A 12442-nucleotide genomic window follows, 5' to 3' on the forward strand; every position below is an offset into this window, starting at 1 on the left:
TGTCAACCACTTGGAGGGGAATCTATGTAGGAGATTCTGGATAGAGAGGGAGAACAATGTGGAAAAAAACTCAAAATCATTTTGGGGAAATAAAAAGGGGGGACCAGGTTTGCTGATCTGATAGAGCCTGGTGGAACCACTGAGACTATGGCCCCTAGCTGCCCTTCAGGTCTGGAATTGAACCCACTCCTGAGGCTTCCAGCCTAAACAAAAGACAGGCATAGGAGTTGAATATTTACATGAGGTAGATACACTCCTTGGAGAGAACAATCATGGGAGATGGAAGGGCTGTTTGTGTACAGGGAGATAGCTCAGGGGCAGGAGTACATGGAGGGATAGACACACGAAGAGGTAACTATCGGGATGAAGTGGGAGAGGAATTGTTGCATTGTGATAAATTGTAGTCAATGTCTTGACACAATGTGTATGTGAACATCTGTATGGAAAGTGAATTTGCTCTGTAAATTTTCACCCATATCACAAAAAAATAAAAATAAAAAATCCAATAGCATTTCATGAAAATAAATAAATAAGACTCCAAAAACTAGGAGTATAGAGAACAACACAATAGAGGTCATTTGTGAAAAACTCATAACTTAATTCATAAGTAATGATGAATGACTGAAAGCTTTTCCCCTGAAATCAGAAACAAAACAAAAATTCCCATTATCATCTCTGTATCCAACAATTTATTGGAAATTCTAGACAGGGCAATTAGGCAAGAAAAAGAAATAAAATTATCCCAAATGAAAAGGATGAAGATGATATGGTTCTCTGCATAGAAGTCCCCAAGAAAACATACAGAAATAATACTTAAGCTAATAAATTTAGCAAAGTTGAAACATGCAATGTGAACACATCAAAATCAGTTGTATTTTTATATCTTACTGATGAGCAATGCAAAACATTAAATTAAGAAAAAATTCCATTTACAATATCACCCAAGAGAATTAAATATCTAGGGATACAGTTAGCCAATGAGGTGAAAGGCTTATACCTTTAAGGATATAAAACAATGTTGAAAAAAGTTACAATGACCAAAATACAGCATCACATGTTCATGAATGGGAATATTTAATATGATTAAAATGACAATATCACCCATCTACTTCCATAGTGATACCAACTCAGGAACCTCAAGGAGGGTTGCTATGAGTTGGGTCTGACTTGACAACACATTACAACAGCAACAACCCAATGTCATATAAAGATTCAGTGTAATCCCTCTTAAAAATTCCACCATATTTTCCCATAAATGGAGGAGCTGATCTTCAAATTCATCTAGAATTATATGGGACCTCCAATAGCCCAAAGAATATTGACAAAAAAGAAATTTGGAGGACTCCCATATCCTAATTCCAAAAATTACTACAGAGCTACAGCAATCAAAACAATATGTTACTGGCATTAAGGTAGACATATAGACTAATGAACTAATGGAATAGTATTGAAAGTGTAGAAATAAAACCCATACATTAATGGCCAATTAATTTTTGACAAGGTTATCAAGAGCACTTAATGGAGAAAAATAATCTTTTCAAGAAATAGTGCTGAGACAACTAAATATTCACATGCAAAAGAATGAAAGTTGACCTCTGTCTCCCACAATATACCTAAATATATGTGTTGAAATAAATGCTTAGAAGAAAACACAGCAGTAAATTTCAGGATCTGGCAACTTATATATATGGCAGCAAAATAAATGAGAAACAGAAGATAAACTGTACTTCATTAAAACTGAAAAAATTTACATTAAAGTACATTATCAAGAAAGTGAAAAAACAATATAAAAATTTAGAGATGTTTTCAATTCTTATATATCTGATAAGTGTCTAATATCCTGAATATATATATATATATATATATATATATATATATATATATATATATAGATACAATTCAATAAAAAAGGGAAATAGCTCTGGTAGCATAGTGGCTAAGGCACTTGACTGCTAACCAGAAGGCTGGAGGTTCAAACCCACCAGCCACTCCTCGGAAGGAAGGTTGGGCAATCCTACTTCCGTAGTGATGCTGCCTCGGAAACCCAAGGAGGGGTCACTATGAGTCAGGGCTGACTCGACGGCACATAACAACATAACAAGCACATTTTTTTAAAGGGCAAAAATTCAACTAGACATTTCTCCAAAAAAAGTATTCACCTGTCCAACAAGCACATGAAAAACTGCTCAACATTTTTAATCATTAAGAAAATGCAAATCAGAGCTCTCCTTGTTGGTATAGTGTGATCCTATTGATTTTTATCCTACAACTTCAATTGAAACTTTTAATTAGTTCCATTAATTTTTTTGTTCAGTCTTTATGGTTTTCCATGTACAGTATTATGTTGTCTGGAAAATAAAGGTAGTTTTACTTCTCTTTGCCAATTTGGATGACTTTTACTTCTCTTTCTTGCCTTATTGCCCTGGCTAGGACTTTCAATACAATATTGAATAGAAGTGCTGATAGAGGGCATCCTTACCTGGTTTGCATTCATAAAGGGAATGCATTGAGTCTTTCTCTGTTTAGAATAATGTTGGTTGTTGATTTTGCATCTAAGTCCATTATTAAAAGGAAATAAAGAAAACAATACCATTTACAATTGCCACCAAGATGATAAAACACTTGGAAATAAATCTGAGCAGGGACACAAGAGACCTACACAAAGAAAACTGAAAAACACTACTAGAAGACATTATAAGTGACCTACATAAATGAAAGAATATCCCATGCTCATGGATAGGAAGACTGAACATTGTGAAAATGTCAGCACTACTCAGAGCAATCTATAGATTCAATGTAATCTCATTCCAAATTCCATAAACATTCTTTAAGGACTTGGAAAAGTCAATCATTATTTTATATGGAAAGGAAAGAGACCTCAGATAAGCAAAACACTTCTGAAGAAGAAAAACAAAGTAGGAGGTCTCATACTTCTAGATCTCAAAACCTGCTAACTAGCTAAAGTAGTTTAAACAGCCTGGTATTGGTGCAATGATAGACACATAGACCATTGGGACAGAATTGAGGGTCCAAAGATAGACCCATTCACCTATGGACAGCTAATCTTTGACAAAATGCCAAAACCCATTCAATGGGGAAGAAATATTCTCTTCAACAAATGATGCTAGCAAAACTGGAAATCCATTTGCAGAAAAATGAATAAGATCTATATCTCACAACATATACAAAACCAAACTCAAGATGGATCAATGACCTAAACCCAAAACTATAAAGTTCATCAAAGATAAAACAGGGACAAATTTAGAGGCTCTGGTTTATGGTATAAATAGTCTATCAAGTATAACTCAAAAGTCACAAACAGCAGAAGAGAAAATAGATTACTAGAACTTTCTAAAACTTAAATTCTTATGTGCATAAAAGGACTTCTCCAAAGGAGTAAAAAGAGAACCTACAGATTGGGAAGAAATATTTGTCAGTTATGTATCTGACAAGGGATTTATCTCTAAAATTTATGGAAAACTTTAACACTTCAACATCCAAAGACAATCCAATTACAAATGGGGAAAGGATATGAACAGACAATTCACCAAAGAAGATACTCAGGCAGCTAAAAAACACGTGAAAAAATGTTCATAATCATTAGTGATAAATAAATAAATAAATAAATAAATAAACCCTCACTGCCATTGAGTCAATTTGATTCATAGTGAGATGCAAATCAAGACAACAACGAGATATCATCTCACTCCAAAGATAATAGCAAAGTTCATCAGGACAGAAAACAACAAATGCTGGTGAGAGTGTGGAGAGGTTGGAACCCTCATACACTGATGGTAGGACTGTAAAATGGTAAAATCAATGTGGAAAATGGTATGGCACTTCCTTAAAAAGTTGGAAATAAAAACACCAGTTGATGAAGCAATCCCGTTACTAGAAATATATCCTAAAGAATTGAGTCCCGGGACATGAATGGATATATGCACACCCATGTTCATCGCAGCACTATTTACAATGGCAAAGAGATGGAAACAACTTAAGTACTCATCAACAGAGAAATGGACAACCAAATACGGTACATACACAATGGAATATTATATAACATTAAAGAATAATGAGGAATCAGCAAGTCACCTTATAATGTGAATCAACTTGGAGGACATTATGCTGAGTGAAATAAATGTATCACAGAAGGACAAACAATGTATGAGTCCCTTATTGTAAAATGTTCTTCGTTGGTTACCAAGGATGGGAGGGGAAAGGAAGGGAGGAAAAACAGATGGGTAATTAAGAGACAGGTTTGATATGAGTGAAAAGATTTAAAAAATAAAGAATGATGAAGATTAGCAATTAGGTGATAGTTTTTCAAGCTATGTTGTGGCCACATGGGAATTCATTGCACTAGTTTTTGTTTCTGCTTGAAATAGTTTATAATTTAAAAAATGAAAGAAAATAAAATCAAACTACAATGAGATGCTATTTCACATCCACTAAGACCAACAAACAATAATATCATGATAAATAGAGAAAATATTGAAGTTGTCAAGTATTTTATTTTACTTAGATCCACAGTCAACACCCATAGAATCTGCAGTCAAAGAATCAAAGAACAATTTTAATGGGCAAATTTGGAGAACACCTCTTTAAAGTGTTAAAAAGGAAAGATGTCTCTTCGAAGACTAAGGTTTACCTGGCACAAGCTATGGTACTTTCTATTGTCTCATATGAATACAAAAACTGGACAATGAATAAGGAAGATTGAAGAAGAATTGATGCATTTTAATGATGGTGTTGGCAAAGAGTATTGACTATACCATGGACTTCCAGAAGAACAAACAAACCTGTTTGGGAAGAAGTATAGCCAGAATGCTCCTTAGAAAAATGAATGGAAAGACTTGGTCCATGTTATCAGGAGGGATTACTCCCTGCAGAAGTGTATCATGGTTGGTAAAGTAGAGAGTCATTGAAAAAGAGGAAGATCCTCAATGAGATTTATTGATACAGTGGCTGCAAGAATTTTGAGGGTATCTCAGCACTGGGCAGTGTTTCATTTTTATGTACATATGGGCACCATAAGTCATAACTGACTTGATGACATCTAACAACAACAGGATAGTTACATTTATAAAACATGGGGTGGGGGAAACAGGATTATTGACGATACGGAGAAATTAGAGTCATCATACATTACTGAGAAGAATGTAAAATGGTACAGTTGCTATGAAAAATATTTGTCTATTACCTAGCACATGTTGCACAAAATATTAGAAGTATAATATGACCCAGGAATTCCAGTCCTAGGTATGTAACCAAAATCAAACCTACTGCCTATGAGTTGATTCTGACTCACAGTGACTCCCATTAGATTGCCAAGGCTGTAAATCTTTATGGAAGCAGTTTGCTTCATCTTTCCTCCACGGAATGACTGGTGAGTTTGAACTACCAATCTTTTGGTTAACAGCCAAAACATCTTATAACATATACCACCAGAATTCTGTAGGTATATACCCCAAATAATTGAAAACAGGTGTTCAAACAAATAATATACACATGAATGTTCATAGCATCACTGTTCACCATAGGCAAAAGGTGGGAAGAACCCAAATGTCCATTGATGGAAGAATGGATGATCACATCCTGGTGTGTGTGTGTGTATGTGTGTGTGTACACACACACACATCTGTGTGTGTATATATATGTACAATAACATATTATTCATCCCTAAAAAATTAAAATATTGATGATGCTACAACACAGATGAATCTCTAGACATCATGCTAAGTGAAGGAAACCATACACAAAAGGTCATATATTCTGTTGACTCATTTAAATGAAATTTCAAGAATAGATAAATCCATTCAGACATAAAGTAGATTGGTGGTTGCCTGAGGCTGAGGAAGGGGGACAATGGGGTGAAACTACTTAATGAGTGTGAGGTTTCCTTTCAGAATGCTGAAAACACATTGCAATCAGAATGGAAGTGGTGGTTGCACAGCATTGTGACTGTGGTCAATGTCAACGAATTGTTAATTTTAAAATGACTGATTTTATGTTATATGAATTTCACCTCAATACAAGCCAAAAATATCTAATGTTTCCAATTCATAGAGAATAGAAAATTGTTTTATTTCTTTCACCTGTATGTTTGTCAGTAAATAAAGGATGTTTCTCAGCTCTGGTCCCAAGTAGAGAATAAGTTATTTAGCTGCTTTCTTTGTAAACACACATCAAAGTGAACAACAAAATTTAAAAAGAAAAAGTATTAGGCATTCTTTGCTTACAAGCACAATGTGAGAGGGCACCAAGAACATTGACCCTGCCCCTCCTCTAGACATGCCAGTTTTCCATTATGTAACCAATTCAAGGGTCAGTGTGAGAAGCCATAGAGAATATGAGGAGGAGTGCGTGTGTTGGTGATTTCCCAGTTTTCTATATCAAAGTATTTTCCTGTTGTTTATACTCTTGTAAGACTCTGCATTAAATATGCTATAATTTATGATAGGGTAATAAAATCAGAATTTTAGGGTGGATCATGGTCATCAAAATTACAATAGATGTTAACTACTTTCACTTCTTTTATTCTTTCCATGAGAAAGCCGTTCTGCATGTAGATATTAAATCAATTATCCCATGTGGCGCAGTTAATCAGTGGCAGAGCCAAGACTGAAAATGAGGTTTCCAATCCCTAAGTACTTTAACAAATTAAACAAAAATTTACCATTCTAGTTAGTGTAATATATAAGAAATGTCTCTATGTATAATTCTTAGTAAGTGTCAGTGTTGTACCAATAGCAGGGTGGTGAAACTTTCTCTTGGCTCAGTAGTCTTTGAAGAATTGTTTAGAACTTACACCGACAAATTATGTTTTCTAGGAGGAAAATTTATCCATGACATAATTGAGAACTATGGGCTCATGGATGTTTTTGTTTTAAAATTCTCTCCAGACAATCTACGCCAGCATGGATGGATCCCCTTGTTCTGACTTTGATGTGCAATTGGTGAATAGAAAATTAATAACATCCATTTAAATCCCAATACAATATGTTGGGAGCTCACCATCTGATAATGACGAGATGAAATTTAGACTAGAAGAATTCTGAAGGCAGAAAGAAAGTGGATTTGTTGACTATTATTTTTATCTATGTTATACAAAGAATGTGGTTTCTCAGAATATTGAAGTTCAGATCTTCATTTAAGTGTTATGAGAACATTCAGGAAAGAAGAAATGGAAACAGGGGACCCAAGGAGGAAGCAGGAACAGTCCTGTTACATTGAATGAATTGCAAATAATACTATGAAACAAAATGTGAGTAAATTATTGAATGAAAAATATGATCTGCACACTTTCATTCAAACCACAATACTCAAACCCTCACTGCCCTCGAGTGGATTCCAACTCATAGCAACCCCTCCTTGGGTTTCCGAGGCAGTATCGCCACGGAAATAGATCGCCCAATCTTCCTGCCCAGGAGTGGCTGGTGGGTTTGAATCACCAGCCTTCTGAGTTAACAGTCAAATGCCTTAGGCACTACACCAACAGATCTCCCTCAAATCACAATAAATAAATAAATTAAATGAATAATATACAAGAAAATAAATGTTTGGTTTCTATTAGCTCATCGTGTTATATATCTTAACACTATAAATTGTTATTCAACATGAACAGTTAAATGTCTCACACTTTTCCTTTAAGAAAATAAAATTCAAAAAAAAAACTTATTCTCTATTGATTTAGTTAATGTTTGTTATTTGGATATATAAACAAAACTTGGCAAATCAGATGATTCAGTTTGGCGGAATAGCCTCATTCTTCTTGGAAACATTCAGCAAGATAATCCACCCTAAGATTGACTGGGGTTCAGCTTCTGTACCAATTAAAGTGCGAGTCCAGATAAGAGCACATGAAGAGTGCTGATTGGCTGGTGCAGGAGGAGCAGGATATATAAGAGGCAGCTGTGGAACATCTGGGAAGGTCAGTGAGAGAGCCATCAGGAGACAAAGCCAGGGTGCTATTCAGACAGGGAGTTTTCACTATGAGTGGATGCCCATTTTTAGGGAACAACTTCGGGTGAGTATTTGCCTCTGTTCTAAGTGTGGCTAGACTCTTAGAAGTGGCAAGTATGAGTGCTTTAATTACAAAATTTAAAGAACATACAAAAGTGTCACCTTTATTGGCTTGTTTAATAATCTATTCTGAAAAAAAAAAAAACATAGTTATCAGAGAATTTTATGTATTCTTGTTAGTTAACTGTTTTCTTAAGCTCTATTTTTTCTTCTTATCTGTTGAATTTGCAGATATTCTTTTAAAAAACTTTCTGTAGAAGGCAGTGAAGAAGACAAATCACAAAATGGTGTGAATAAAGCCAGCAAAGGAGGACTCATCTATGGGGACTACCTGCATGTAAGTGGAAGTGTTCCAGGGTTTGTTTCTATTGTTAGATATTAAATTCTGCTAAGCAACATTTTCAGGTTTATTTTTTAACTTTATTAAAAAATAAAAGTTATTTTTTAACTGCCAAATAGTTTTCTGGACATAAGATACCATACTAAGTCATGTGGATTCAACTGTGGTTAGAACACATCAGGAGACACACAAATGGAAATTCTCCTATCCAGTAAAGTTCAGTATGTGTCAGGGTCTGGATAGAAGATTATAACTGATCATATACAGTGTAGCTAACAGGCAGACTTATACAAGCTGTATAAACAAGAGTTGCTTAATAAATTCTAGCCTAGATAATTGCAAATATATACAGAAAAAAGTTACATTTTAAAGTCCCTGATTGTAAAGTGGAACTTTTGAAGGTATACTCAGTTTTCTTGAGTGTTGATAAAAGAGATGTTAGTAAATGAGATACTGGACATTTATGCCAGTTTGTCTTCTAGTCCTTTTAAGAAGCAAAATAACTAGCGCCCTTGATACTTTCAGGATCTCTGGTTGCATAGTGCCTAAGGTACTTGACTGCTGACCAGAAGACTGGGCGGTCCCAGTTACTCCTAGGAAGGAAGGTTGAACAATCTACTTCTGTAGTGATACCACCTTGGAAACCCAAGGAGGCATCATTATGAGTTGGACCGACTCAACGGGAGTTGAGTTGAGTTTTTGGTTTGATGCTTTCATTGATGAGCCTCTAAAACTGAACTGAGGAAGAACACGCAGGTCTTTTCAGAGTGGGCTGTCTGAGAAATGAAGGGCAAGTGATGCAGTCAGCTGAGCATGTTACCAGAGTTTATCATTCATTTCATTGAGTAGGGAGACTTAACTTCTCAATGTAGTACTTGTTATGACAGAATCCTACCAAATATCATTTTTCTAAGAATCAAAATCAGAAATCTAATTCAATTTTTATGACAGATTCAATCATACTTTTTTAAAAAAGATTGGTTCCTGAGAATTTGGGAACTTGAGGGATTTTTGTTGTTGTTGTTGTTTTTATTTTGTATTGTGTTTTATTATTAAACTGATTTAAAAAAAAGTTTTACCATTTCAAAACCAGTCTTTCTATTTTTCTTTATAAAGCTGGAAAAAATTTTGAATGCACAAGAACTGCAAAGTGAAATAAAAGGAAATAAAATCCACGATGAGCATCTTTTTATTATAACTCATCAAGGTAAGTTGCACAAAGGGTTGCACAGGCATTTCTTCTCAATAATAAGGACAGCTATAATTCTTTTTACTAAGATGGTGACATATCAAGGAATCCACTTTTGTTTGAAATGCTTGGAAATATTTTGCTACCAGATGAACTCCCATAGGACTTCCATCCATAAATGTCTTCTGATGTTGCTTCATTGATGATTGGGTTAAGTGAGATCTTAGCTTTGCCCAAGGGACTTTATATCCAAATTTCACAAAGAACTTACAGGTGAGATATCATTTCTTGACTTGGAACTTTAAACACTATTTTCAAGAATAAAGATGTTTACTATGAGTTACGTAATCTTATATAATTCTGGTCCAAGGCAAAAATTTAAATATTGGATGCGCTGGGCATTTGCCCTATCTAGCCTTCTAAGTCTAGATGGGGATTGTCCATCTCATAGTCCACAGCTGAGAATTAGAAGTTTATAAAATCTCTGAACTCTTTGAAATTATATGCAAACGTTCATAAATATGTGTCTGAAAGAGGTCTGTGGTCCCAAAACATTAAGAACATTTACTCTGAGGTTGTCAGTGCTATACTATTGTCACCTGGCTGACCAAGGCCCAATTCTTGCTGTGATTTCTTCAAGTTGTTGCTTGCCTCACAGACTGGCTAAAATGGTCAACTTTTTTGAGTTAAGGAAATGAAAAATGGAAAATAATGGAGTTACTGGGTTACTTATCCTGCTTTTATATTTACACTTTTTAAGGAAAAATCGATAGGACAGGGATAGTAGCACAGATTTAAAATATAAAAATTTCAAAATCCCATCTTTCTACCATTATAAACTGTGTGATTTCCCACAATTTCCTTACATCTCAGAACCTCCATTTCCTCATCTATAAAATGGAGATAATTGTTTTATATTCTCACTCATAGAGTTTTGGGAAAGAAAGTGAGATAATGCACATTAAAGACTTAGCCCAAGGCATGGCACATAATAATCACGTGTCAAACAAATATTAGCTATCATTATTGGAAAGGGAGTTTCCTATGGCACAAAGTTAATCCTGAAAAAATGGTTTATGTAAGCTATTAGACGCTTATTTGATTTGCTCTTTGTACAAATATGAAAATTAGCATCCCAAAAGTCCCTTTAAACAAAATTCAAAGTTATAATTGGATTTACCTAATTAGTACAGGAGCAAAGTTTTCACTCACATGACAGTTTCAGATAGGCTGCACTAGAGAACTCTAAGATAATTGGGCTTCTATGCTTATCTGGAAAAAGTGCAGCCAGAATCCTCCTTAGAAGTGAAAATAACCAGGCTTCGTGTCACCTACTTTGGTCATGTGGTCAGAAGAGACCATTCCCTGGAGAAGAATATTATGCTGGTAAAGTGGATGGTCAGAGAAAGAGGGGAAGACCCTCGACGAGATGGATCCACATAGTGGCTACAATGATGGGCTCAAGTGTAGCACAGATTGTGAGGATGGTGCAGGACAGGGCAGTGTTTCATTCAGTTTTACAAAGGGTTGCTATGAGTCAAAATTGACTCGACAATGCCTGACAGCAATAACATGGTCATCTAATAACCAAATTGGTTATTTAATTCATTTGTTCATAAAATTATCACCTAGTGCTTACCTGATGCCAAACATTATACCAAGTACTCGGAAAATAGATGCAAATGACAAAGCACTTGCTTTCCAGATGCTTTCAATATTTTGTAGAGGATCATGTAGGAAGAAGTATTTTATGCCCACCATGAATAATCTAAAGGCCTCAAAATGTCTTCTCAGATCTATCACAATCTTTAGATTTTGTATAGTAGGCTTCCACTGGTAAATGAGTAACTTCTGGACCATTTTTCAAAGGAGTTAACGGTAGTTTAGAGAAATTTGTACCCAAGGAAACATCATTAGTAACGTCAGATGAACTGGTTCTGAAGATGTTTCTTCCTATATACTATGCTTTTGTTGTTGTTGTTATTTGCCATCGAGTCGGATGCGACTCATAGCGCAGTGGGTTTTTTAAAAGGAGATATGCTGGATAATGCTGGATCAATTGCCATAAAATTCCCTTGAGAAATAGCCATGAGAGTAATACTACATTCTTGTCATTATTGTTTTATCCCAAACATCTGCTCATTTTGCCATCTGTTCTGTGTGTACACATTGCTAAGATTTTCACAGAAATAAAAGCAAAAACAAACATTACATTTTAAATAACAAGCTTTAAAACTTCAAGGTCTTAAATCACTAGTCTTTCACTTAGTTTAGTGAATATTAATTTCTCAGTCTGTAAGTGGAAAGGAGTATCACTATGCTTTCCCACATACCGCTACTTTGCATATGAGAAGTTAGGACTGAGTCATCTGTCATATTCTTAAAATAACTAAATGATAGCTGTGTTGAGAGGAATAAATATAACAATAATGAACATTAGACATTTAAACAATGGGTGTGGTACATTAAATAATTCAATAGAAAGAAGGTATTATAAATTTATTAATATTTATTTCTGGAATCAAATTAATAATGTAAATAAAATAAGAACTGGACTTTGTTGATTTTTAAACTTCATTTTCATTTCTGTCTTAAGGTGCTATTCATGTCACTCTTGTCATTATTATATTATAGTCAAAGAGCTTTCTATAATTCTTTGTGTTTTTATTACAGCTTATGAACTCTGGTTTAAACAAATCCTCTGGGAATTAGATTCTGTTAGAGAGATCTTTCAGAATGGCCATGTAAGTTTATCTTCTCACTCAATATTTTATATACATACATACACACACACACACACACACATATATATATACACACACACACATATATATAATACACACACACACACACACATATATATATATATATATATAGAGAGAGAGAGAGAG

At 34.7% G+C, this 12442-nt stretch overlaps 1 protein-coding gene across 1 annotated transcript in view; it reads left to right on the forward strand.

Annotated features, from left to right (window-relative positions):
- The first annotated feature begins 7991 nt into the window (after positions 1-7991).
- The window catches only part of TDO2 (tryptophan 2,3-dioxygenase), a 46547-nt gene continuing 42096 nt past the window's right edge, over positions 7992-12442 (forward strand). The window contains exons 1-4 of the mRNA XM_007943978.2: positions 7992-8026; positions 8254-8359; positions 9479-9569; positions 12225-12295. Of these exons, the coding sequence (XP_007942169.1) occupies positions 7992-8026; positions 8254-8359; positions 9479-9569; positions 12225-12295 (303 nt within the window). The remainder of the gene's footprint in view (positions 8027-8253; positions 8360-9478; positions 9570-12224; positions 12296-12442) is intronic.

The sequence above is a fragment of the Orycteropus afer genome, unplaced genomic scaffold, assembly GCF_000298275.1.
Source record: "Orycteropus afer afer isolate SDZICR_OR568_19922 unplaced genomic scaffold, OryAfe1.0 scaffold00116, whole genome shotgun sequence".
Taxonomy (NCBI): domain Eukaryota; kingdom Metazoa; phylum Chordata; class Mammalia; order Tubulidentata; family Orycteropodidae; genus Orycteropus; species Orycteropus afer.